Below are 27,079 nucleotides of genomic sequence, written 5' to 3' on the forward strand. Positions count from 1 at the left end.
GCCTCGTTTACATAGCGCTCATACAACTAGTGTGCGACGATATAACGCAATTACTTAAAAAAATGAACTCTACATTTAGTACAATTGAGCTTGCGCTACATGACAATCACATTTTACAAGAGTCTCTCCCTTTGTGGAGAGCTCAATTAGGTTGCTGCCTTAATACCAGTTTTGAACAAAGCGAACTCCTACATCATCTGTCCGAATGTCTGGGAATGTTAACAACAGCCCCGAAGACGATGAGTAGCAATGCTTACAACCAGCCTTTAACCCCAGCTAGCAATAGCATTTTTAAAGATAAACAAGACGCAGCTTCTGCACGCCTACTCACACTCTCCTCAGCCGTTGATCGTGTAAACAGGCACGGCGGGGGCGTTTTTCAAGCACTCATGTCGAGTATGAGCATTGTCAGAAGTCAGCGCGCTATCGCTGAGGCTGAGTTAGTCTTAAAATTGACACAACTAGCATTCTTCTTTACTCTGCTAGGCCTGATAGCCGCAGTTTTTTGGATGAATGTCAATGTGAGTACTAGGATACACCAATGTCGCGCCGCACGCCTGTGGCCAGACCAGAGACAACGTAGGAGCCAATTCTTTCTAACAAGCTAGGAGCTCGAAGGCAAATTAACTTGGTCGCTTTGGCTAGCTGTTTCTCTCGCCGCCAGCGCTACAACTTACGCCCTACTCTATAGGGTTGAGATCCTTGCTGGGTTAGGTCGGGTCCCGCACCTAATTCGAAACATAAGTAGTGGGCCCCAGCTATAGTGCTAGTAGTTGCTATCTGCTTTACATGGCTTCTATAGCGACCTCTGCCTTACAGATGCATTATGCTGCTATTATGCATATGCGTGGTGGGAAGCTTAAGCAGTATATTTTGTGAATTAGCATGTATATGCATGTATATACATATTATATTATTCTTATACAGTAGGTAGGAAGTACATGATATATAAAGCACTTATAAAGGTATATAAGGAGTACTTAAGTAAGTATATATAAGTACTTAGGTATTAGGTAGATAATAGTACTAGCACTTAGGTACTAAGTACTTAGTTACGTACCCGATGAAGCGTGCTTGAATGGCAAGTTAGAACGTTAACATGTGTTTTGTTTTATATAATGCAATGGCATGGCATTCTGATTACATAATCGTCAGCCATGCCCGTACCAATCAGACGACGCTTAATTTCTGCGTACATTTTGACACCAAAAACAGAAACCTCTTTTATAACATACAGGGAAACCTCAGACGCCGTTCACCCGCAACAAGTCAACCACACTCCACCAGACCTCGTCTCTCATATCCCCCCTTCGCAGACCGACAGCCCCTCACCGGCTTCTGCCAGCTCCCTCGCCACAATGGCCGCCGTAAAGAAAATCACCAATTACATCATCGCCCGTCCAAAGCTTTTCAACTTTATCAAACCAATTGCCGACCGGTATTGCGACCTCGCCGGATATCGGAAAGTCGGGCTCATGTATGGAAGAAACCCGCTCTTGAAGGATGTAGTCTGAAACTGTTCTAACTAACGAAATGTCTATGTACTTAGGTATGAGGACCTCCTCCGTGAGGAATCGCATACCGTCCAGCTAGCATTGAAGCGATTGCCTCCAAGACTCGCCTATGACCGTGCCTTCAGAATACGGCGAGCTCTCCAGGTAAAGATCCGATAAACCTTCCTCCCATTCCAAGGATTCGATGAGCCCTAACGATGTATATATTGCACAAACGGATTACCGGCTAACATTACTGACTCTACGTAGTGCTCTGTTACCCATACTCTACTGCCCAAGGAAGAGTGGATCAAGGCCGAAGAGGTATGTCCCCGTCAGAAGTAACAAATGCTAGTGTTGATACATACTCACACAATCCAAAGGATGTACCCTACCTGTCCCCCTATATCGAAGAAATAGAGAAGGAAGAAACCGAACGTAAGATGTTCGACGCCTTGACCAGGAAGTAGGAGCGAGGGAACACGGACTTTGGTCCTACGTCATACCTTTTTTGTATAAAATCCAACCCTCCATTCGATATTTGTACAGTCTATCGATAAAACAGCTTGTTTTTATAAAGAACTCCCCCATTGGCATCCTTATCGCCTAGCGGCACTAAAACACATACCTTTCAACCTTTGTCTCGAACGTCGATGCATACCGCAAGCAACGTAGACCAATTAGTTGCTACCATATTATTTACATTATTGCCGTAGCATCCAAATCTGTCAACGGATAAACACATGTTAACTGTCCCCCCGCCCCCCCCTATATACCTTATACTAAGTACCTACTTGATTAATTGTGTACTCATGTGTATATTTGATGATTAGGAGCTCATTTCTCCTCCGTCCTTTCCAATACATCGGATTCACTCCTCCGTGCTCCTTCGTGTATCCGTGGTCAATACCGTGAATTGATGGCCTTTGACGTAACTACTCACTTAATGCTTCCCGCTCCCTCTGAGCGTTCTGTCTCGCCATCCGTATAGAGCTACGAGTGTACACAAATAGCAATCCGGCCATCGTGAAAGCTGCCAGTGGCATTGTAAATGCCTATTTCGTATGTTCCATTTTCAGCGATAATATCCAGCACACGCGACCCACGGCCACGTGTGATGCTGGATTTCCAACCTACCCTCGGTGAAAAACGATTTTGCGACATTCCTTCTACTAGAAGACTTTCCCTTTTTCTTAGTTGGGACGTAAAATATAACCTTAAACTAAGTTCTTAGCTTTGAGCGATCATGTAACTCCGACAGGAAAATGAAGATTCGGCGGAAAACCAGAATTTAATTACCTCGGGTGCTATGCAGATATGCATATATGGCTGTTCCGACTCAATAGTAATATTATACAGTTGTCTGATTCTGATGACGACTCTCTCTAACACCTCACACCTCACAACTTTATTAAAATGAAAGAAACGCCCTGGATTTTCTGTTGACGCTGATCATCGGCTGAGATAGGTGCACCTACTCTTGCATCGAGCCCTTTTTTTTTTTTTTTTTCCGCCAGCCACCAGATGCCTGGGTCCGAGTTTGGTCTCAGCCAATCCTCGCTAACCTTTAACCTGGTTGGCAACGCAGACAGCCCAATACGATTGTTGTATTCTGACGAGGCCTATGATATATCGATATCGATATATCAACGCTGCAGCTGGCATATACGCATATATATTAATTTAAAATACTGACTTAAGTAAGTAATTAGGTATATGCCCAATTACCTATACTTTTCATAATATAGGTATCTAAGACACATGTATACTGAATACTGTAGGTAAGCCCCTATAACTGTATGTTGTCCCCTAACCCCGTTATGAAGTATTCGAATTCTGGAGCTAGACTAGTCATCAGATAGGTGCGCAGCCGAGGAGGAACCAGCAATTTGCATGTACAATCGGCGTAATCCCAAACCGTCGGATATACCTTGATGGTAATTTCAAGATCAGATCATAATCCAATCGAGGGGTCCATCAGCTGCCCTATGTCTCTTTCTTGATTCCAGGGAAAACTTTATATCCTGTATCAATGAGGAATTGAGACTTCATACACTCAGCCACAAGTCAAATGAACTCGGCAGTGGTAACACGCCTCCATGGGTACTTATATAGGTCTAACCATTTATTTACCTTACGAAAGTCATCTTATCTCCGCTAACCAAATTCTGTGGACGGCACACTAAAAAAGCTTAATGTACCCGCAACTGCACAAGGAGGGAAAGAAAATAAAATAAGATCAAACAAAATAAGAATAAAAATAAAACAAACCCTGTATACTGTTGTGAGGACGTCAGTATCATTTCTGATCATAAGCCGCTGTTACACACGGGCGTACTGGGCAGAAGACTATTTCATATTTGCAGGTCATTTCCGTAACCTGGAAATTAGGGCCGGCGCTTTATCCACCTGGTCGTACAAGATTCGCAGGAAGGAGTGTTTATCTAGAATATTTTTCCCTACACAGCCGTTAACTTTCTTTCTTTCTCTCTCTTTCTTTTTTTTTCCCCTTCCCCTCCAGTCGAGTCACCTGCATTGCGTAGATTGTCGATGATCAAGATTTTCCTACCCATGCACCGTGGCAAAATGGTATTCGTTGGCCCACACCTATGATCGATCGAGACATGGAGTTTATGCATGTCCTATATTCTTTGCTGTTCAGCTGAGCCCACCGTCCTTCCAAATAGTATTCACTAGCTGGACCCGTATACCCCTCCCCCCTTGCCATCGATGCATCACAAAATCACTGCATCCCCCTTGAAGCGAGTGTAACATTTTAGTTAAGAGCACGAGGATTTGAACCTCGCAAACTATGTAGGCCCCTCCCCCTACCTTCGGCCAACGGGATGGCACAAACTTCAAAGCATGACATTTGCAGTCATGCACGAATGATCAACTTGCAGTTGGGAATGTTTCGGGCAGGAATCTAGACCTGCTATGGCCTGTTCCGTACTCGTACTCGCCAGTCCCCGCATCATGAGGGGTAAACATAGACCCTTGAATCCGAGTAACTACCGAGTAATTACCCACGTAGGTTGTCTTTATTGGAATCAGAAGTCAAACATGAAATCTAAGATAAAGTCAAGCATGGAAGGAGATATCGTGGCACGGGATAAATTTTTACCTATGTGACTACTCAATACGGTAAACCTCAGATGTTAGACGACTGTTAACTTAGAATTGCAACATGAAAGTACTCTGCTACTGCCCTACGGGCTGTTGAATAGTATTCTATTCCCATCCGAGTTTTTTCCATACACGTATGTATATACAACGAAGTCGGGTGTATGCCAACTTTAGTATATTAGCAAGATGTATTGTCGCACTAGTAATTGCTTAGTTTAAGTGTAGCGGAAGAAAAGGTTTCCGTGGATTCGAAGCTACGGGTTATATTATCACCGCTAAATTTCTCGGAAGGCAAAGTAAAGACCACCCTCTACTGCAGATCAGGACCAATCCCGTCAAGAACGGGGCGTGCGGAAGCTTTAAGTATTGTAACTTAGAACATTAGTCCCTCGAAGAGAGCTAAGCTATTGTCGAAATCCTAAAGTAATACCTCTTACCCAGGTCTCCTTTTGTGACGTCTGGGAACGAGACTAACCTAGATACTTATCCTTTTGTCAAGGGATTTGAAGGGATAAATAAGAAAACAAGGAACCGTTACCAAATAGATAACTCATCAACGGCAGATAGTCCCGAGGACTTTCTTGGAGCCAAGAGGATATAAACTGATCATGAATGGGATGACTAGGCTACACTCCCAACCTCTCACCACTAATGCCTTCTTCAACAATAATATCTATCATAGCACTGTAAGGGCTTTCCTACCAGGTGGCCAAACCTTCCCGCCGACCTAAATAACCTGTTTAGTTCAAATAGATATATGATCTGTCTGGAATCAAGGAAACTTCTGGAGAATGTAGTTGATGGACAAAACTTTCGAAGCAAAAGAATTCATGTCATTCACGTGAACAGTGCAGATGAGACAGAACAGAGGAAAGGAAATATTGTGCACACATAAGTCATGATGTGCGCATAATTGGAGAAAGGAAGGGGGGAAAGTGGATGCCTAGAGGGCCTTCTTTCCACAAAAGAGGCTGAGGAATGTAGGTGGCCAAGTACTCAATTATATTTTATTTTTTCTTTCCCTGAATGGATCTCGAGGGTGGGATGATTCATGGACTTGTATGTACGTACATTTATGCAGGGAGTTTGCGTTTGGGCGAATGGATCAAAATACTGTACTGAAAAGAAAATTGATAGTTGCCCTGCAACTGTACATAGGAAATGGGAGTTTGGGTTATGATCCAGACTTTCATGTCTCCGCCTTTAGTCCGAAGGGGGGGCTTGTGACAAATATATGAAAGAAAAGCGAGGGAAAGGCACCAGATATTAGGATTGGTAGGTAGAATTGCTGAACCATGCAAAGACGATTATGAATGATATAGACAGCAGTCGGCAGACATTACAATGCATACCGGATGGGCATTAATATTGTAGGGAAACAAGCCAAACCAAGCTATTTGTAAACACTTGCAAGTGGAAATTAAAGACTTAGACAAGATTAAATACGAAGGGACAGAAAGTTTTTAACACCGCCAACGCCAAAATTAAAAAAAAAAATCAAAGGAAATAAAGAAAGAAGTTTGGAAGGAAATTTGGGAAATTTAGAAAATTTAGTATCCACCAATATGACACCGAAAAAAAGAATTCCACCAGATAACAAATAGACAAATGAAATAAGAATTCCACCAAAGGATACTAAATGGGCCCGAGAACTTAAAACGTAGAGAGAGAAGGAGAGCAAGGCGTCCGGCGCCAGTTTCAAGATCTATCTCCAATGTGCTGGTGGAACGGTGTGAGGGTGACCTAAACGTCTGCGTAGCTCTGCAATCTCTCGATCTTTGTTCTGATTCATCTGCTTGTACCCTTGAAGCTCAGCGCGAAGATGGTAGATGTACTCGTAAGCATGTTTTAGGATTGCGGCCTTTGATATTCCTTTAGTGTCGCGGCTTTCTTGACATGCCGGGACGATTTGGACGAGTCGATCCATGCCGTCTTTGATATGCTCCCTCCTTCGTTGTTCTGACTGTAAATGTGCCTTTCTTCGGCGGGCAGCCTTTGCTAATTCGGCAGATTGTCTACTGCCTTTCATATTTTCTTGGGTTTGTTGATAACGCTGGACTAATGAAGAGTCAAACATCATGGTTTCTTCCTTAATGGTGTGTGTCTCATCTGAATGCTGCGTGAGAGGCGTGAGAGGCGTGGTTACGATATCCTCTTCGCCAAAGACAAACCCCGCCCGGCCAAAAGATGAAGAAGAATCGGAGGCGGCAAATGAGCTTTTCCTCGTGTTTGGTGGCGAGCGAGGAGCGCCCACTACGGCCCTTTGATCGAAAGATGTCTTCAATGCCGGCAACGGTAATCCGTTGTGGTTGATTGAGTATGCACAGTTGTCTTTCTTGTAGGGATGATACTGAGCAGCAGAACAATCTCTCCTCTTCGCAACAAATCTCGAGAACGATGACATCTTGGGAGATACCATCGATACCGGTGAGCTTGATGAATTACTGATGCTATGGGCATAGGATGATTGCGGCCTCGAGTATTCTCCACGGGCTTGTTCCTGGTTTGCCATGGCCCGATAAGCTTGGTCAGGGCTACTCTCGACAGAAGGAGAGATGGAGTCCTTTTGCTCCTGACCATTAAAGATGTCGCATAAACTGCCTGCCGCTGCTTCTCTGATGATATCCTTGCAAGGTCTATGGCACCAACATGTATTAGCGAACTGAAATTTGCCGTTAGCACTAGCATTAGCTTGAAGTAATATAACTTACGGGAGCATGAAGCTTGCGTTGGACTCCTGTTGGAATGTCATGATGATAAAAGTCTGAGCTTTGATGTAATTAATAAGTTCGACCAGCGAATTCTTCGTTTGGGAAGTAGCACTGCGGAGATTAAGAGGAATGGGTTTGATGGCCAACAAGAAAATGTGCCGGGGAGTATATTTTATATTATCTTGTTTGTAGGTGTGTATGTACTCAAAACCCAGAAGGCGAGCCACGTATATGCCGCCAGCCCTTTGGGGGGGTCTGATTAGGTGGGTGGTAGGGCTCGTCTGAGGTCTGAGGTGGCTAAAGAATGGTATGTGCAAAAATATGTCCAGATAAAACACGCCGACAAGATGAGTTGACGGAATACCTACTGAGAAAGGGAAGGGAAAAAACTAGAAAAATAAAATATAAAAAAAAAAAGATGTAGAATGCCCCGATTGCTCGTGAATCTAGAATGGGTCTGCCAGAGATGATGCAGACCGCCATTGTTTTATCACCTTGGGCGTGATGGCGGGTGAATCAGGCACCAGCACTCTGTTCTGATATCGCCAAAAAAGTAATATCAATTAACGGGCAAAATAATAACCATTCTAGATGACTCTCATCATAAGCCCTTCCCGCATTTTCCATTGCGCAAAGGCCGGAGATGGAGGAGAGAGAGGGGCGTGAATAATGTAGGTTGAACAATAACGCTCAGAGGAAAAAGAAATCAAGAAGTGAGTCCGGTGAGAGGGCATCAATAAAGTTCCTGCAGGAGTACCACTTGCAAGTTAAGTTAAGTTAAGAGCTGCGATCTTCGGGACCCAGGGAGCACAGATGAGAGCTCGACCAAGTGCAACCAACCTGATAGATTTGCCCAGGGAGATATGTAAGATTGACGAGCAACGGCACCATGGACCTGCTGTGGTTGCTGGTAGCGGAAGTATCCACCGACAGGTCACCCCCCTTGCTTCCTGAGCAGAAGCTCTTATGCAAGGCGTTCGCATCGCAGACTAGACAAACTCGATGTCAACAAGGACGTGAATTGCTGTACTCCTTTATGTCCAAGGAAGTAAGATAGAAGTCCAGATTTGCATAACTTGCGGAAACTGAGATGTAAAATAAGTTCATCTCTGCCTGTTGCATGTCGGATGCCTCCTTGAGATGCATGTAATCGGAATATGGTATTGTCAAACCACAATAATTAATTGTCCCCAAATTGGATAAAACATAACAGTCACCTCCATGCAAGCACGTCAAAATGCAAATTGGCATGCTCCCCGCACTGAGACCGATGATATTACATGTTCGTGGGCGCATGAGCTTCTTCGGGTAGCACCATCAACAAATTTTGTAGTGGCGCGGGCGTGTTGCATTTGAATGGATGTCTCTTTTCCCCTTCCCACGGCTTGCTCGCTTTTTAGCATATGCTCCGGTTCTGGTGTGACACCAGATCGTGCGTCCCATCTGTAGCTTAGGAGGTGTCAGATTCCGTACGTGCATTGATATCACGCTGGCTTCGAATTTGGGGATTTCGGCATTCAGGGCCAGGTTTAAGGAATACAGACGTGTTGAAGACGATGTCTAGACCACCAACCTCTCCGTGCCTTGGAATTTAGTTTCAAACACGTATCGATGGAAAGTATATACCCTTTTCGGGGGGGGGGGGGGTAAGGGTTCCGGCTGCCTGGGCCGTCCCGCGATATTGTCTAGCAATTTCATCCGCTCGGACGAACAAAATTTAAGAGCAACCGTATTGGAAACGAAGCGGCATGGGGAAAGAGATCCGGCTACATATTTTCGCTCTCTCTTTAGGGAAGTGGTGGTTGGCCTAGCGGTTCCGATATTGATAGGCGCTTGGCGGAGGCCAGACCGGGAAACGAAGCATTCGAGTCGTGAAATCCAAAGCGTTACGAAACATAAAGCTCAGGTGTTCGCTCCTCTGGAATTTCTGGCACCGCGTGGGTGGGAGATGTCTTCGCCGCCATCTCGCAAGGTTTGAGGTGCATTAGAAGAAGTTGCCATCATTGCGCAATCGTGGGTGTCTGATATGGAATGTGATAATGCTACGAAAGGCTGGGTTGATGGCTGTTTGCCGCACATGTGCAAGAGCGGCGCACATTGCGTTCCTTTGGTATTACTCCGAGACCTCCAGCTGGTTTTGATATCGATCTACGTACGTGTACCGTGATCTTTACTTGTTGGCCGTCCTCGAATCAGCGTATTGTCCATCCCGCCACACATTTACATGAATGTGCAGATGGTCAGGCGGGAAAACGTCGATTCCACTCCGGATGGCTATGGCCTAGGTTGGTAATCGTTGCTATCAACATTAATTATCAGGTCGCACAAAAATTGTCCGACAGGGTCAGATATATCCGTGGCGGGAAAAACAACCTTTGATATCTTTTGGACTAAACGGGTTGCATGTAGGTCTGACCGGTAGTAGATACTTGATTAAATTGAAAAGTATAAGGGCGATATAATTAACTAAAATAGTAAGAGCAGAAGAAAGAAAACCCGGCCAACATTAAAGCAAAGCAACAGCAAATTAAGCATTTGATGTACTGAAGGAAACCCCGGGAGCAGGAACAGAAAAAAGAGTAAAACAATGTACATAAACCATAAAGAGCGAAATATAGTGGAGCAATGAAGGTGGTATAAGGAGGCCGGGTTTCATTATGTGCTGTTGCGAATGTTAAAAAGAGTCGTTGTATGCAAAAATAAAAAAACGATGCATACATGTAAAGCTTTTGAATTAAAAACGGGACGTCGCAAATGGTATACTACCGAGGGGCGATTTGCGATCCAGGTTGAGGAAACCAACAGCCATTATTCAAAGGATTCTATCTGTCATGGAAGTATTTAAGGAAAGAGAAGGGGGTACAAAAAGACCACGCGAGTACCTGCAACCTTCGACCGTAAGAGCGAGGACAACGAGATAATCCCATAATTCAAAATAAAAACACATGGCATAGGGAGGGAAAACAAGAATGCAAATGCGTTGTATTTACAGGACGAAAGCAGCAAAAAGAGCAAGGGCTGGAAGAGCAGCGAAGGACTTGTTGACGGTGAACTTTCCGGCAGAGTTCTTCTTGTCTCCGTTACCGCTTCCTCCGTTCTTAGTTGGGTCAGTACCCTCAGTGCCTGGGTTTGTGACAACACCCTCGCAGACGTACTTTCCTTTGACGATGCTGCCCTCAAATCTTTCGAATTCCTCGGAGCAATCAAACTCGGCAGTGGTTTGTAGGTTGAACCCACCACGGATATCTCTGATAGATGGGAAGGTAGCACTAATAGATGGTGTTAGTAAACGGATACATTGCACAACGTCGGCCTATCATAAAGCGGATCCAGGGTATCTTACTTCTCGAAGTCACCGCTGATATCGATGGAGCCATGGACAACCGACAACTTAGGGAAACCAGTAATTTCATTAACGTTGGAGTCATTGACGAATTGGAGAGTTCCGTAGATGGTCTTCAGCTCTGGCATGCTGACATTTACAAGAGCATCGTTGTTGGCGAATGTTATGTCACCACCTTGGGTGCCAGTGCCGACTTCGGTCAGCTTAGGCGTCGACAAGGATTTAAACGTGTTCTCGAAGAATCCCAGAGAGCCATTGACAATGGCAAGGGAGGGAAGCTGGACGCTACCGCAAGATCTGAATGTGGCATTGTTGGCCCATGTGAGGTTAGGGAAGCTAGCAGCGACTGAAGGGCTATTGAACTCGATTGCCAAGCTGTCTGTGATGTTGGCGAGCTGGACTGTGACCTCCTTAAGGTACCTGTTATTGTTGATGTTGAATCGCTGCGTGGTGACAAGATTAATGCCATTAAGGGATTCAAGGATGGTATCGGTGATAGTGACTCTAGAAGCCTGGGTAACCTGTGCGGCCAATCCCAAAGTGCTAAGGGCCGGGAGGGTCTGCCAGTAGATCTCTCCAACACTGCGCAGAGAGTTGAAGTTGAGCTGGTTGAGAACGGTCAACGAAGTCATGTTGAACTTGCCCTCGATGGACGAAAGCTCCGGAGCGGTGAGCTGCTGGAGGTCGACACAGTTGGCGGCAATCAAGTCACCCCTGATAGTTCTAATACCGTTGATGGAGGCGATGACAAGATTGGTTCCAAGAACCAAGTCACCTGCAAGAGTGGTGCAGGATTGGAGGGCATCGAGATCGGCTTGAGACTCGACAGTTGTGGATGTGGCACTGCACGGATTACGTTGGGCTGTATATAAATGTCAGCAGACGTCCGATTGTCGCGAGCGATGTGTATAATAGTTGACTTACCATTGGCCGCGCCAACAACGGCGAGTGAGGTAATTAGAAGCTTTCCCAACATTTTTTGATATTATTATTAAATCTAGTGCAAGGCAATGTTAGTGGGACGTTTGGACTTCGGTTTATGTAAAGGGGAGGAAACATGTGAAGCTTATAAGACTAACGCTGGGAGGCCGAGAGGGAGGATGAACACCGGGCAGCAGAGGAGAGGGGAGGAGGGGGAGGGAGAAGGGACGAACAAGACAAGAGACAAAGACAAAAACAAAACAAAAAAAAGGAATTAGTAGCATGCGAGGGAAGAGCGAGAGAGAAAGAAAGAAAAAAAGAAACAAAGAAACAAAGCGTCGAATATAAAGAGCGGAATGATAACGTCGACGGGGCAACGGAGTCTCCCAGCAGAACCGATTGACCAGAACGGTGGTTGCGCGTTGCGACATGGAAAGCACCAACACGACGCTAGGCGATCACCCCGTTGCCCATTGTCAAGATTCAAAACCTCGATCCAAAAGACACCAGGACAAAAACGTTAAACGAGCAGGGCCAAAATAGCAATATTTGTCTTCGACAACATCACATCGGAGTGAGGGAAAAGAGAAAAAAAAGGATCGCGTTTCGGAACCCATGACGCTTGGTTTTTTTTGCCATTGCCACTACCACTATTCCCATCGCAGGCCGTCAAGGTTGGTTGATTCCCAAGTTTCCTTAGTTTCCCCCTAAACAAACGCCTCGTGCCGACGACCATAGGAATCGACACGCGCCAAAACCTGCGTGTTGTCGAAGAAACCACTGAACCCCATCGACCGGGAGAACGAAAGTGTCATGAAGGAAGAGATAGATCGAATGGAATTGCAGAGGCGAAGAGATGTGTAACCCTTGCTGGAGGACAGGTGGATGAGGCAAGAAAGTAAAGTAGACAGGCAGACTTCTTTTTTATTTATTTTATTTTATTTTATTTTTGACTTACACTTAGAAGGATGAAAATGGCGATGGATCTGAATTGTTGGAAGTATGTAGTAGTCGGAGTTCTGATTAAACAAAGTAGTATACTAACGAAGGACGAAGAAGTCGGAAAGAAAGACTGTGAACGAGGGTCGAAGAAGGAGGCGAGAAGAACGACCTCAGAGCTACAAAACAAAATAGATGGGGGAAGAGGAGAGGAAGTGAACGGAACCTCTGTAACGTTTGGGGGGTTAAAAAGGATTTGAACGAGCGAAGCATGGAAGAACTGGTGCCCAGAAATGAAACCAAATCGGTTTGGTTAGGGGAGGCAAGAGCGAATATCCACAGGCTCCATTGGCCGATAGCCACTGCCACTGGAAAGCAGGTACAGGCCCGTGTCCGCCAAGACTTGAAGAAATTTGGCTAATGCCGGGGTCGAAGGGGGGGGCCACAGGGGCATAGTACATACTAAGTACATACTGACGTTTACCTGACTATTCCGTGTCTGTCCAGAGTTACCTACTGTGTATGTATGTATTGGGGATTGGGTCGGATCAGGTCATGTATATGGAGTACATGTACATGTGCATGTGCTGCGCATGCGGTCTCAGGATGTCTCCATTTTTGTGCTCCGAGAATGTCATTCTGGGAAGCGTCAGGGGCCTATTCGGACGGTTGATGTATCGATCGACGTCAGTTCAAAACATCCATGCATCATCAAGAACCAAGTAGTCCTAGTTAGTACGTATACGTATATATGCGCAGCACTTGCATGTTTGATTGACAGAGATCGATAGTAAAAAAAAAGTGCTCGTCTACAACAGCCCGATTTGATTCTGATTCTGATTTCTCTCTCTTTCCTTCCTTCCTTCCTTCTTTTCTTTCTTTTCTTTCTTTTCTTTCTTTTCTTTCTTTCTTCCCTCTCTCGCTCCTTTTGGGAATTTAGTCTTCGGCAATTCGAACACTCACCGGAGCTTTGGATCACGGAGAGTTAAGATACCGAAAAATTACACCAATTTCGTGTACTCCTTGCCCAATCAAACCCCAGTGTGGCTGCAGCACCGACAAAACTGGCCTACCGCCTTCAGATCGAACAAAAGGAACGAAAGTTTTTTCTGTTCAAAAAAAAAAAATCCAAATGCCCAGTCGTGCAAAGGAGGTCTAATCAAACTTGGGAAATCCGTCGGACATACCAAAAAAAGTGTTACTTTTGCCAAGGTTTTCTAGAAAATGCTAAACCAACCAACCATACATCAAATACCGATGAAGATGAATGAAATCCAAACATCAAGCATGCTTGCTTATATACAGGTTTACGACTGGTTTACCGGCTTGCTATTGTAGTTCTAGATCGATAGCAGTTGGACGTATATATTTTGTATAGCAGTTAGGTTCGGGTACCACCACGGGCGGCCAAACAAGTTCAAGTTCAAATTCAAATTCATAATTATAACCGTGGCACAAATTTTATATGCAAATAAATATACTTTGTGGTCGTATGTGGTCGAAGCACAGCTATGTATGGTGTCATAAGAATCAAAGAATCAAAGAATCAAGGTTGATGGTGTACTAGACTATTTTCTTTATCGTACGGAAATGTTCCACGGTATACCCCCCAAACAGTATTATGTCTCGGGATCACTCGGTCCCAGGGATAACCACTATCATTCACCTCTCTGCGAAGGATAGTCCATTTGTATTCTTCTTGGGATTCTCTTGAAGACTGACTCCGACCTCAGTCTCAATACTTAGGGATGTGTTGTGGGTGTTCTTCTCGCCAATCTACTGCCCATATGTCCATGTGTGATATGGCCATGGGCAGCGCAATTATTTTGTACTTTGATTTTTTTCCCAAATTGATTGAATACGAAGAAAAGAGGAGAAGAAAGAAACAATCTAAATGTATAAAGTACCTCTTACTGGGCCTCCACCATATTAGTAGATACCCAAGTACTTACTTACTTAGGTACCTCTCAAGTACTTCAGCAAGTCAGTACGTGACGACATACCGATGGGTAGTTGTAATACCAATTATTGGTATCAACTGTAACCGAATATCGCGATCGAACTGCTGGCTCGCCAGCCACCCACCTGGCTCATGTAAGTTTATGATTGATATATTGCAGCTCGGGCTTCTCTACAGCTGCAGTACTAGGTCCAAGTTCGCTTGCATACGTAAGCACATGCATACCAGATGTGGAGATATTGCCTATAATGGAATTTAGAGTCTTTCGGCTCTTGAGTACCGAGCACTTTGCAGCTGCAAGCCAGGCCAAGACGCAAGCCAAACTGCTAACAGAGGGGAAAGGCAGTGAATAAAATTTTACCAAGATAAGCGCCTATAGCTATGAGCATATGTAAGATTGTGTAATATGCTGCTTCGACGAAAATATCTGTAGTGGTGTGACCACCACTGAATTGGGGTACCGGCTATGAGAACTACTTCCTAGCCCAGGCCGGGTGCAATCCAATGGCGAACCGGGGATGGGAACGGGTAAGAGGCATCATGATATCGGATATCAGCCTGTCAGACTGACAGATTGTCAGGTAGTGTGTTCATTCGCTCCTGACCTCAGATTTGATATCGACAAAGGAAGCTATGCCTAGGAATGTCAAATCCATTTTGTATTAATAACCTGGTTGAAGTCAGCATGTGGTATAAAAAGGACTTTCAAGAGAAGCTGCAACCAACCCGGTTCAGTCTAGATCTAAGCTATGCAGCCCCGACTCCCAGATATGGACTTACTTAAGTAATAGGTACCTCTTACATATGATTCTATGTCTCTGGGGTATCTGCAGGGAACGTTTTTTTTTTTTCCCTCTTCCACCCTCCTAAGGCAACGAAGGATTCAACCTCAAGCACAGCCCTGTTTGCCTTGTACCGGCCATTTCCAAAATGAAGTTAAATCCGGCCGCAAGACGACAAAGCCTAAATCACGTTATGATAGCATAGCTATCTATCTTGCTATCTTGGGCTTGCAGTCTTTGATCTGGAGGGGGTTGGCTTGATTCACATCAGCTTGCAGCTGCGGACATGCATTATACAGATCTGGTCCCACTATAACATACAACCTAGTCACAGTCCTGGTCAGGCTCTGTTCGCCGCGCCGGCAAGAGATCCGAACTCTTCACTAGCTGGTCACATATTATATTATAATGAAGGACTTATACCTGGGGATCTGTTTCTTAAACGCACACTACTCAAGCCCTTAAGAAGTAATTTATCACTTGAAGAGCTCGAGTTCCAAAGAGCAATGCAGTGCCATGAACTCGAGCGCATATCGATAACCCAATCCAAAAAAACTACCAATCGGCTCAGCACAGACCGAGGCAGACCAGGTGGGGCTGAGGAGCTAGAAAGGCATGCCTCTTGACCGCGGAGAGGCAAAGAAAAGCTTGATTCCTTCGTGCTGGGACGAATGGGAACGCCGACAGACGGAAGAGGATGTAGAAAGGGCGGGATGCAGGCTGAGCTCATCGATTTTGACCGCGCTAAATTGCTCCAGCATTTTTTACTCGCATCCCGCTCACGATTACGTTGACCCTTCGTGCTTTTTCGACTTCGGGGGGTTAACTAAGTACCTAAAGTACTCCGTGCCTAGGTACATACTTACCTGTTACTTACCTAAGTACCTACCTACCTGCTCGAAGTATATAATGAGGCCTTGCCCGGCAGGCATCGCCATGTCGTCCAAGTCCCCTCAATCCATTCAACCGGTCGTTGGACCACCTTCTGTGCTTATTCCAGCTCTGCCTTTCGATTTCCGTGACGACTGACCCGACCCAACAACCTCCACTCCGCCTGCCACCTGCCGCCGCAACGGGTAAGAAACTCGAACGAACGCAACCGACCCGACCAACCTATTTGCCAGGGCGACGACGAAATTCCTGTCCAGAATCCTCGTCGCTGTTCAACCCTTTAAATATACGTAGATGAAAAAACTTCAGCGAGTCATCTTCGAGACGTCGTTGTCAAGATGTCTACCATTCAGGCGACAGGATCACATGTCGAACCATCAGTCCCCGTCCTTCCTGACGGGCTTACCTTGAAATACGTCGCCGAAGGCGCAGCTAATGTAAGTTCGATCATATCGTTGGAAGCTTGCAAACGAGGTCACTGACTCTGCCGAAAAAGGTCATTTGGCGTATCTCATTACCTGATGAGCAACTAACCCCGCCCCCAACCGCTATCGAAAAATACTCTGGGTCCACTCCTCCGCCGTCGGTGGTCGATACAGATGTAGATATCAGCAGGGTGAATGGTACCACCAAAGCCAATGGCACCAATGCCTCGACTACTACCTCTGCTGTTACAGACTATAGTCATCTTTTACTCCGCCTTCGAAAATGCCTTCCTTCATCAGAGTCAAATTTGTTGGCGTACGAGTACCTTTCCTCCGTTATAATGCCTTTGTTCCCCCCGGGGGTAATGGTTGGCCAGGAATTAGTTAAGCTACCGCCGGCATTGGTTGTTCGTGCGAACGATACTTTGCATCATCTGGAAGAATCCGGGGTCCGCCCGGCTCACCGTCAAAATTTGTACTTGGCTGGCGACCCACGGCCAGGCGAGCAGCAAATGGAGGAGGTTTACGCCTTTCTACTAGAGGATATGACTCCAAATACTTCCCTTGGTGAATTTCTCTTAGAGTTCAAGGCGAAATGGTTGGTACAATCCCCGAACGCTCCTCAGGGCTGGAAGCGATGTAGAACATGTGCATTGCGATTGAGAAAATATAGCAGAGCGATCAAAAAAGGCAAAAAAGTCGAATGGCGTGGTATCTGCCCCTTCGATCTAGTATCCAACGACCAGGAGAGAGCAAAAATTGCCGTCAGGCGTATTCTTCAACAGCCAAGGTCTGAGGATGAAAAGCTCGTGGGTAGAGTCACATCAGCATTGATGGGCTGTCCCCAGCTTTCTATTCTGAAGGAGCTTCAGGCGTCTCTTGATCCAAAGGGGATTTTAGGCGCGGATCATAAGTCGAAGGAATTTCTGACAGCAATGACTTTACGAGATTGCACTTTTTATGTCAAGGTAAGGGCATTTTCTCTCAAAGCATCAACGTCAAAGCTAGTATATTAATTTTGGGTGTCGTGTTAAGGTATCACCAACCGATGTCCAGGCCCGGCTCGGCGATTTTGATGTCAAAAGTGGGGAAGCAGGGAAAAGCGATTATTGGATTGAAACTGAGCGAGAGTTGATCAATGAAGGATGGTACTCTGGAACCGAAGATGGTGACTATCCCTGGAAGGCTGGGGGGCTTGAAGTTGTCTGCCGGGCTTGAGTGTCGATTTTTTTAGGGATGCCTTGTATCATCAGAATTATTCAGAATCCCCTGTTACGATTTCATTTTTGTTTGTTTCTTCGTTTGCCCAAGTCGCCTTGAAACATGGTCGATTACTTGTTCTTCTTTTTTTTCCATTCCCACTAGGCCCGGCTGTTTTTTTTTTGGATATACATATTGCTCACGCGAGCATTTTCTCTTTTACTCATGGTTGCTACAACATCTTAAGTGCCTATACCATCAACTTGGTCTTATGTCTCCTTGAAGATGTAAGGTCCAGATCGCTCTGCAACATCAACATTGATTTTACCTTCGTCAATTTCGACCCCACCGATCCTAATACCGGCCTTCATAGTCTCGCCGACTTTCACTGAGCCAACGCCCTTTGGAGTTCCTATACTAGCATTAGGATCATGTATTCAAGTACTAAGGCCGGCTTAAACTTACCCGTCAAAACAACGTCACCTTCTTCGATAGTCATAATCTGGGAAAGATGTGCCAATATCCTCGGAATCCTGAACAACATCAAGTTGGTGGAGTCCTGTTGCTTAATAGCATCGTTTATAGAAAGATATAACTCGGCCTCATGTGGATCCGGAATCTTGGATCTATAAGGATCCTCACATGATTACGTTAACATAAAAAAACACCAGCTATTATTGCTTTCAGAGAAAGCGAGGGCAAAGGGAATTTTACCTGGGAATAAACTTGCTCAGGACTGTAAAGGTATCAAACCCCTTTGCTGTCGACCACGGCAGCCCCTTCTTCTTCGCCTCATCCTGTACATTCCTAGCTGTCATATCAATACCAACCACGTACCCCTCAATAGCGTCGATGGCACCCTTGACATCATTTTCATCGAAATCCCGAAGCTTCCTGCCCATCACAAGTCCCAATTCAACTTCGTAATGAAGATTGACCCCTCTCGGGCAGAGGACGGGCCCACCGCTGGGCTCAAGAATCGAAGATGGAGGCTTCAGGAAGAAGAACGGTTGTTTTGGACGAGCATTATTGAGTTCGGCGATATGGTCGCTGTTTATCATATACATATATTGAGCATGGTCAGTCAATAAATGCCATCCAGCGGAACGGGAGAGAGGATGGAGCGGTAGACATGCGCGTAGTTTCGGCCGATTGCCAGGACTTTCGAACAGCGGGACTATTGGCCGTCCATTAGTATATGCATATTGCGGCAATCGGTGCAGTTAGTGCATCATAGTTGGTGATACCTTACCCTCAAAGTTGCAGCCATTGCGATGCGCGATGCCAATAGTAGCTACTAAGGAAGGAAAACAACAGGATAAAAAAGTCTAAATGCTTGGGAATCTAAAGGAGACAATGTTTCGGAAGGCGAAGGGGGGAATCATCAAATTCCACCCTCAAAGCTTCCCGTTCGTCCTTTGCTAGCCGACAACAGCCTGTCGAATATGCAACACATATGGCTGCAGCCTATCTACCCCGCCATCTGGTTGAAGTTTCCAATCAAAGCTTAGATCCTCTCATTTTCAAGAGATCCGATGCTGCAACTACATGGGGGTTGTCCGCGTGTTTAATATGTGTCACGGAGCTTCAGCCAGCTAGCCACTTTTGCTCTATTCTCACTCTACATTTGGCCGATAATATTAATAGATAGTATTTTTTATTTAATTTTTCTCGGTATCTGGAAAGTATTGTACATTTGTGAGCCCCGGCGCCATTCTACATTGGTTTTTTATCTTCGTGGTTTTCATCTTGCGGTGGTTCTTCTTCTCTTGGAAGTATCCTCACAGCATCCTTGTTGTAAACATAAGATAGCCCGCTCCATACCGTGGTAGTCCCTACAGTATACCTGTGCCACCCGTCAGTATAATGTTTTATAGCGAAATTGTCCCGAGGTGACTTACTCGAGGCCTGCCATAGCAGTAGATATATCCATCGCGACCAATGGCTCAGCGGTTGCAGCCATCAATAGGAGGAATTGCAATGCGGTATTATACTGTTCAACCTTATCAATATATGACCGAACGCCTCTACTTAAGTAAGTAAGAGAAATACCTTGCTAATGGTAGTCGGTTTGACTTCGGCACTTGGCAGCGAGAAATCCCAGTATCGCCAGAATGTCTTCGGTGGCGGTAGTGATATCCACCGGTAGTATATGGCTGCAATGCCTAATCCTGCATCTTTACCCAATATCAAACCCGCGATCCAGACTATTATAATTTCGGTTCTTTTTAGCATATACTCCGAATGCCAGATACTATGGGGAGGATGTACTAACTCGGCAAAGCTCCCTTTACTGCTAAACAAACGGTTAGGATGGTCATGAGGAGCTTATCAGCCAACGGATCCAATACGGTGCCGATGACAGTTTGTAAATTCCATCGCCTAGCAATATATCCGTCTACAAGATCCGTTAAACTAGCATATGCCAACAAGCCCAAGGCCCATGCATTGTAGTCATGGAGAATGAAGTACCCGATAACCGGGGCGGCGACTAGTCGAGTAACCGTCAAGATATTCGGGACATTGGTGATGTTCTCTCTCTCTGAGATTGACGGTAGAAGGCGACGACGCTTTCTAACGGACACATCTGAGGACGGCGTTTTTTGAGGATCTGCTTGGGAAGCCTTTAAACATCTATTTGAAATATCATTAATATCGTGAGAATTTATATCTAGTTTTTTGTTCCCTGAAAATGGCTAAATTGGGACTGCGTGTGCCACATATGGTATTATAGGTTATCCACATACGTACTATGAAATGAAGAGATTTGGCAATGGAGTTGAATTGGAGTCCTGGCGCCTTTTTGCAATCGTACTTTATTCAGAAGATGAGTTTGGTTCGTATTGAGTCCATCGGTTGCGAGAGTACGCCGTTTACTGTTGAGGGCCAATACGTCATATATCCTCACCTGCACACCGGCGGTGAATGCTGGCCGTGACGGTGCGGAAAAACAGCTAGGTCGGTGCTGCAAAATCTGCAGAAGAGGTCTCTGCCTCAGCATTATGCATGCGCACGAGAACGGTTTCCAATTGCTGCTGCTGCGCCGGTGAGATGTTGGTTTTATGGGAAGTCTGGCTCGCGTGCCGGAATTTGGAGTAGGTCAGCCAAGACTGAAAAACTAGGCCGAGGCACAAGCCTGATCAGCCCTGTAATTAATATCCCGTCCGGTGGCTGTTCCACACAGCACAGAATACCGAGCGCGATGTCATGATCATGGACAATTGAATACAAGAGAGTAGAACAGACAATGGTACAGGTGGCCTTGCATTAGGCCCCAAGTATCGTCTCTCATTTACGGAGCACATTAGGTACATATCCTACATCCGAAGTCCTTGGTCCCAAGAAACAGCCAGGAGCTGCGGATAACGAATCAAGACCCGCTAATTACTCAGACCCATGCAGCAGGGCGTTGGATTTTGGCCAAAATGCCGTTATCGGCTGGCCCTCTGTTGGCTTCTGAGCTCGAGCTCGCCGTCGAGGGAGAGACATTTTGTTAACTTTCGCTGAGCCGCCTCTCGGGAGAGGAAGAAAAAAAAGGACACTACTGCGTATTCTCTTCGTTTAACCTTTTCAAAAGATTCCTGGGACCTCAAGATAATGTTCAATTGGTCTCGCTCGAATCGGTATTTCTCAACAGTATTACGCATGCGATAGGGAATCAATAACTGCCATTTTGCAACATCTGGGGAGGGTCTACATCATATCCGATTGACGCTCAGGATGTCTTCTTCTGCTCTGAGAATCGCGAGGTTGTCGCCTCGGCTTCAACGTCCCGGATGTCTAGCCCACCAAGTAAGGCCGCACTGTAATTACATGCGAATGGGGGCGTATTAAGCTAAATTTGTGTATGCAGTCAAGGTCCTTTGCAACGGCATCAGCTATTCCCAAAGTCCACCCCAATTGCGACGCCCGTACCCCTCCATATGATAAACTCCGAAGGAACTACGAAACCGTCCGCCGAGTTCTCGGTTCAAACCAGCATCTCACGCTTGCCGAAAAGATTTTATATTCTCACTTAGAAAAGCCGGAAGAAACGCTCTCAGGACAGAGCACTGGCTCAATCCGTGGAAATGCATACCTCAAACTTAAGGTCGACAGGGTCGCCATGCAGGATGCAAGTGCGCAGATGGCTCTGTTACAGTTCATGAGTTGTGGGCTTCCTACGACTGCTGTTCCTGCATCGATACATTGCGATCATATGATTGTTGGAGAGAGGGGTGCGGACGTGGATCTTCCTGAAAGTATCAAAGGAAATAAGGAAGTATTTGACTTTCTGGAGTCTGCTGCGAAAAAGTACGGGATTGAGTTCTGGGCTCCCGGTTCTGGTATCATTCATCAGATCGTTCTCGAAAACTACTCGGCACCCGGTCTTATGATGCTTGGAACGGACTCGCACACTCCAAACGGAGGCGGTTTAGGAGCCATTTGTATCGGTGTCGGTGGCGCTGATGCCGTAGACGCACTTGTAGATGCGCCTTGGGAACTCAAGGCGCCCAAAGTTCTAGGGGTTAAACTCGAGGGAAAGCTTGATGGTTGGGCAAGTCCGAAGGATGTTATCCTCAACCTCGCCGGGCAGCTCACAGTTCGAGTATGTTGCATCTTTACCGTGTCATATATGGGAAGCACCACTAACGAAAGTTCACTAGGGTGGCACTGGCTATATTGTGGAATACCACGGAGAAGGAGTCCAGTCATTAAGTTGTACTGGAATGGCAACAATCTGCAACATGGGTGCCGAAATCGGTGCTACAACATCCCTTTTCCCATTCACACCGAGCATGTCCCGATATCTTCAAGCGACCGGTAGAGGACCTATTGCAGAGAAGGCGACAGCGATGGGCGACTTTCTATCTGCAGATTCAGGGGCAGAATACGACAAGGTCATCACTATAGACATGTCAAAGCTTGAGCCCCATATCAACGGTCCCTTCACGCCGGACTTGTCAACACCTTTGTCGAAGTTTAAAGAGGCAATTCAAGAACAGGCCTGGCCGTTGGACCTCAGTGCAGGCCTAATCGGATCGTGCACAAACTCGAGTTATCAGGACATGACCCGTGTAGAAAGTATCGTAAACCAAGCGAAAGAGGCCGGTTTGAAGCCAAAAGTTGACTTCTTTGTCACACCTGGTTCGGAGCAAATCAGAGCTACCCTCGAGCGAGATCAAACATTGAATGCCTTGGAAAGTGCAGGTGGCGTTATATTGGCGAACGCATGCGGGCCTTGCATTGGACAATGGAAACGGACAGATGGCGTGAAGAAAGGCGATACAAACGCCATCCTAACGTCGTTTAATCGAAACTTTAGGGCTAGGAATGACGGAAATCCAGATACCCTCAACTTCCTTGCCTCGCCTGAAATTGTTACTGCTATGGTATACTCAGGGCGAATGGATTTCAATCCAACATCCGATTCGATTGAAACTCCTTCCGGGTCGGTATTTCGATTCTCGCCTCCACATGGCGAGGAACTTCCTCGGAACGGTTTCGAAGCTGGAAGAGAAGACTTCTTCCCTGTGAAGGCAGTTCCAGACCCAACTACAGAAGTTGTCGTATCTCCCACATCCACCCGTCTGGCTCTTCTAGATCCATTCCCACCTTTCCCAGAATCCGAACTCGAAAACCTAAGTGTTCTAGTTAAGGTCAAAGGAAAATGCACCACAGACCACATCTCTGCCGCCGGAAAGTGGTTAGCCTACAAGGGCCACCTGGAGAATATCTCTAATAACACATTGATCGGCGCCCTAAACGCCGAAACAGACGCTGTTAACACTGTTATTGATTTTGACGGCTCAGAAACTTCAATTCCAGATCTTGCTAGGCGTTGGAAGGAAAAGGGTCAAGGATGGCTCGTCGTAGCCGAATGGAATTATGGCGAAGGATCGGCTCGTGAACATGCCGCTCTACAGCCACGATACCTAGGAGGCTCAATCGTGCTTACAAAATCATTCGCTCGCATCCACGAGACCAACTTGAAGAAACAGGGAGTAATTCCCCTGACATTTGTGAATGAATCGGACTACGATCTGATATCTCCGCGGGATAAAGTTACCACGGTTGGCTTGTTAGACATGCTAAAGAATGGGGGTGCGGGGGCGGTCAAGCTTCAGGTTGTGAAGGAAAAGACCGGGGAGAAGATTGAGATTGAGACCGCGCATACGTTTTCTAAGGACCAGGCCGAGTGGGTCCTTGCAGGATCTGCATTGAACCTCCTCGGAAAGATGGCGAAAGCCTCTTTGCAGTAAAGCTTTTTTCCCACTTTGTGGATGATGGGGGTTTCGTGTACGATATATATAGCTGTATGGAATTTTATGACACAGTTTTCATTATTCATATTTTCGTAAAGGCCGAAGTGGGATATTCACGAATTCAGACATACATAATCGCGAAATCGATGGTAAAAAGCACGGTTTTAGAGTGGTCATAATCAATCGTAGCGTCTAACTCTGGGCTATTTAGCCGAACACCAGAGGATGCATATCATAGGATTTGAAGGAGAGAAGTTTGGAGAGTCAGGCCATCTCTGGCAGTGGATTCCATCAACAGATAGACAAATATCAAAGCCAACCACTGACTTGATATGTCTCATTCCTCATCATAATAAAATAGAGGACAATACTAAAGCAAAGGAAATGACAACAAGAAAAAGCCCGGGATATCAAAAAGAAACAAAAGTTTATACATCAGTTGTATCACCCAAAGAGTGTAGCATTGCAAAAAAAAAGAGAGAGAGAAAGAAAGAGAAAGGACAAACAGCCACACCACTAAAGCAACATTATTCGCCAAAAAAAACGCCTCCAGAGACAAAGTAAAAAACGTTTGTCCTGAGGTCAAGATTCGCCGTGGAAAGGATCGGCGAGGCTTTGACGACGAGACTGTTCAAGAAAACAAGAAACTTTTGAGACGAGTCTCTAGTCCTTCGATGGTAATTATACAACAAATATATTGCGTGACATCGTTCGGAAATCCCCTCTATTCATCCTCCTCGTCGTCGTCATCATCTTCTTCCTCTTCCGCTTCCGCTTCCGCTGCCGCCTTTGCCAAAGACGATAAAGGGAATGGAGCCGACTTAATGAGCCTTATGAAGTCCTCGTTAGAGCCATGCTTCTCCATAAGGAGGTCCTTCAACCACTTGTTCTCGTTCTCGAGAGTGGTAACCTTGCCGCTGAGTTCCTGGAGCTTGGTCTCAAGATCCTTGGCATGACTTTCAAGGGCCTGTTCCCTTTGCTTCTTCTTAACTCGGAACCTAGCGGATGCAGCGGTATTCCTACGTCGCTTATCCTCTTCGGCTGCTACCCTTGAAGATTCCTCAAGGGAGCGAGGCGAAGAATCCAGGCCAAGGGTAGAAGACTTCCTCTTCAAGGGATTCGGATTGATGATTGAGGTTGCAGGTGATATCGGAGAATTATAACTGGATGAAGAACCATTTTGAGCGAGGGCATGTGAAGCATGCGAAGGCTGAGGGAGAATGGCAAGGTTCCGAGGCCGCTGATGGCCGTGCGAGGGCTGCGAAATAGAGGAAGCAGAGGAAATGTGAGAGCTCTGCTGAGGAGGAGGAGGAGGAGGATGAGGGAAGTCGCTCATCATGAACGAAGAGAGTTGGGAGAAGTCAACGGAATTCATGTAGCCTGTAGTGATAGAAACAAGATAATGTCAGTGTCAGCCAACAGGAACTAACAATCGCCTGCAGCATGATTGTTTTTCTCTTATTAGGGGAAACGGAAAGAAGAGGAGTCGTGGTTCAGTGGGGGGGGAGACAATAGCGCTGCAGTCCGGGGAATGTGTTGGGGGTGTTGCAGGATAGTTAGGGGTGTTTGACAGTTTGTTCAATCACCGACTTCCAATCTCGGACTAGCGTATATTGCGTGATTGAACTGATGACAACGAAAGAAAAAAAGTCGGACCCTGTCGGCTGCCCGAGCGGACGGATGGGGGTCCACAGCAGATGGGGGCCAGGCGATGAAGGAGGGCCCTTTTGCAGAGTTTGATACCCAGCAATGAAAATTCTGTCTGCTGGGGGTGTGGTGGCAAGGGACTAAATTAAAGGAAAGGGAGAAAGAAGGGTGGAGAGATGATGTTGATACCGATGTAGATGGATGGTACTGCAATAGTACTATTCAATATCAAAAAAAAAAGGTGCAGTACGATATCGAATGGAAAAAACAATAAGGAAAGGAGAGGAAAGGGAAAAAAACGATGTTAGAGTGCATTAACGGCTGGCGCAAATGAGCGGCGGCTGGGCGTATCAGTTTGCATCCCACGGACTCGTTGTGGGCCCTGGGAACAAATGGGTATGTGCATGCAGGTGGGTGCACCCCGGTGGAATGTGTGTATGTGTATGTGTATGTGTATGTGTATGTGTATGTGTATGTGTATGTGTATGTGTCTGTCCACAAGGGACTTGATCTTGGTGGTTTCTTTGACAGTTTAGTTAATCAATACGGACTTACTCTCAAGACTGGCGTCCCCGCCGAAGACATCAAGTGAAGTAGCAGAAGTAGAAGTAGACGTCTCCATTTTTTTATCACCATCCCTATCTGTTTCGTTTCCTCCTACGGCAGTGTGTATCGACTGGCCCATGTCCCAATCAAAGAAGTCTGCATTTGCAAAAAGATCAAGGTTGCTCTGGTCGAATGCATCTTCGATAGGCTCCGCAGTCCCATACATGGGGTTAATGATGTTAAGGTTGGCCGAGTATTGTGACATTGTTGGTTTCTTCGGGAAGGATATGGATAGAAGGGTAGATAGATGGGAGGGAATATCTTATACTCCGAAGTCGATTATCCCGATTTTTCGGAACGGGGACCCGGGAATATGAACGGTGAGTGGCAGCAGCAGCAGCAGCAACTGTCGAGAGAGTTAAGTTGAGTCCAGTCCAGTCCAGTTGAGTTGGTGTAGAACAGCCAAGTCGGAGCAGGATAGGACAACGGCGGGATTTTTAATAAACCTCAACTCCAACTAGGAAAGGCACAGAGGTCGGAAGACGGGACAGGGCAGGAGACTTGGTCGTAGCCGTGGTCGTGATTGATTCTGTCGTCAGGAGTCTGTCGTATGATCAAGAAAGATTACGTTTGGGATGTGGTTCAGATCGAGAGAAGAGAGAGTAGCATTAAACTTCTCAGGAAAATCAAATTGATCGGATTCGATGAAAACCAGAATCGGGGAACATGTACAGGAACAGGAAAGCAACGAAGTTTGGGAAGGGTCCCAAACCGGCCAATAGCCAATAATAGAGGGCAGCGATGCGGGCAAAAGCAGCTCGCTAGCTTGATCGAGGAAGTTTCTGTGGTC

At 46.0% G+C, this 27,079-nt stretch overlaps 8 protein-coding genes across 8 annotated transcripts; 3 read left to right on the forward strand and 5 right to left on the reverse strand.

Annotated features, from left to right (window-relative positions):
* Window positions 1-1,157: 1,157 nt before the first annotated feature.
* AOL_s00110g18 (uncharacterized protein) lies at window positions 1,158-1,963 on the forward strand (the record flags this gene model as incomplete). Its single annotated transcript, XM_011126708.1, has 4 exons — window positions 1,158-1,477; window positions 1,550-1,658; window positions 1,764-1,817; window positions 1,877-1,963. The coding sequence occupies 4 exons, from the start codon at window positions 1,158-1,160 to the stop codon at window positions 1,961-1,963; spliced, it is 570 nt and encodes a 189-aa protein (XP_011125010.1).
* Window positions 1,964-6,324: 4,361 nt separating this feature from the next.
* On the reverse strand, window positions 6,325-7,371 carry AOL_s00110g19 (uncharacterized protein; the record flags this gene model as incomplete). Its single annotated transcript, XM_011126709.1, has 2 exons — window positions 6,325-7,255; window positions 7,331-7,371. The coding sequence occupies 2 exons, from the start codon at window positions 7,369-7,371 to the stop codon at window positions 6,325-6,327; spliced, it is 972 nt and encodes a 323-aa protein (XP_011125011.1).
* A 2,945-nt stretch (window positions 7,372-10,316) lies between these two features.
* AOL_s00110g20 (uncharacterized protein) lies at window positions 10,317-11,649 on the reverse strand (the record flags this gene model as incomplete). Its single annotated transcript, XM_011126710.1, has 3 exons — window positions 10,317-10,599; window positions 10,674-11,535; window positions 11,598-11,649. The coding sequence occupies 3 exons, from the start codon at window positions 11,647-11,649 to the stop codon at window positions 10,317-10,319; spliced, it is 1,197 nt and encodes a 398-aa protein (XP_011125012.1).
* Window positions 11,650-16,504: 4,855 nt separating this feature from the next.
* AOL_s00110g21 (uncharacterized protein) lies at window positions 16,505-17,809 on the forward strand (the record flags this gene model as incomplete). Its single annotated transcript, XM_011126711.1, has 3 exons — window positions 16,505-16,603; window positions 16,663-17,559; window positions 17,627-17,809. 3 exons carry the CDS (start codon window positions 16,505-16,507, stop codon window positions 17,807-17,809), a joined length of 1,179 nt encoding a protein of 392 aa, XP_011125013.1.
* Window positions 17,810-18,060: 251 nt separating this feature from the next.
* AOL_s00110g22 (uncharacterized protein) lies at window positions 18,061-19,061 on the reverse strand (the record flags this gene model as incomplete). The annotated part of the gene is made up of 5 exons (XM_011126712.1): window positions 18,061-18,203; window positions 18,257-18,417; window positions 18,506-18,841; window positions 18,900-18,968; window positions 19,039-19,061. 5 exons carry the CDS (start codon window positions 19,059-19,061, stop codon window positions 18,061-18,063), a joined length of 732 nt encoding a protein of 243 aa, XP_011125014.1.
* Window positions 19,062-19,507: 446 nt separating this feature from the next.
* Window positions 19,508-20,792, reverse strand: AOL_s00110g23 (uncharacterized protein; the record flags this gene model as incomplete). Its single annotated transcript, XM_011126713.1, has 5 exons — window positions 19,508-19,637; window positions 19,693-19,784; window positions 19,844-19,998; window positions 20,067-20,425; window positions 20,539-20,792. 5 exons carry the CDS (start codon window positions 20,790-20,792, stop codon window positions 19,508-19,510), a joined length of 990 nt encoding a protein of 329 aa, XP_011125015.1.
* Window positions 20,793-21,638: 846 nt separating this feature from the next.
* Window positions 21,639-24,033, forward strand: AOL_s00110g24 (uncharacterized protein; the record flags this gene model as incomplete). The annotated part of the gene is made up of 2 exons (XM_011126714.1): window positions 21,639-22,379; window positions 22,438-24,033. The coding sequence occupies 2 exons, from the start codon at window positions 21,639-21,641 to the stop codon at window positions 24,031-24,033; spliced, it is 2,337 nt and encodes a 778-aa protein (XP_011125016.1).
* Window positions 24,034-24,760: 727 nt separating this feature from the next.
* On the reverse strand, window positions 24,761-26,494 carry AOL_s00110g25 (uncharacterized protein; the record flags this gene model as incomplete). The annotated part of the gene is made up of 2 exons (XM_011126715.1): window positions 24,761-25,416; window positions 26,239-26,494. 2 exons carry the CDS (start codon window positions 26,492-26,494, stop codon window positions 24,761-24,763), a joined length of 912 nt encoding a protein of 303 aa, XP_011125017.1.
* Window positions 26,495-27,079: the final 585 nt, after the last annotated feature.

This window comes from Orbilia oligospora (genome assembly GCF_000225545.1).
Source record: "Orbilia oligospora ATCC 24927 unplaced genomic scaffold scaffold00110, whole genome shotgun sequence".
Lineage (NCBI taxonomy): Eukaryota > Fungi > Ascomycota > Orbiliomycetes > Orbiliales > Orbiliaceae > Orbilia > Orbilia oligospora.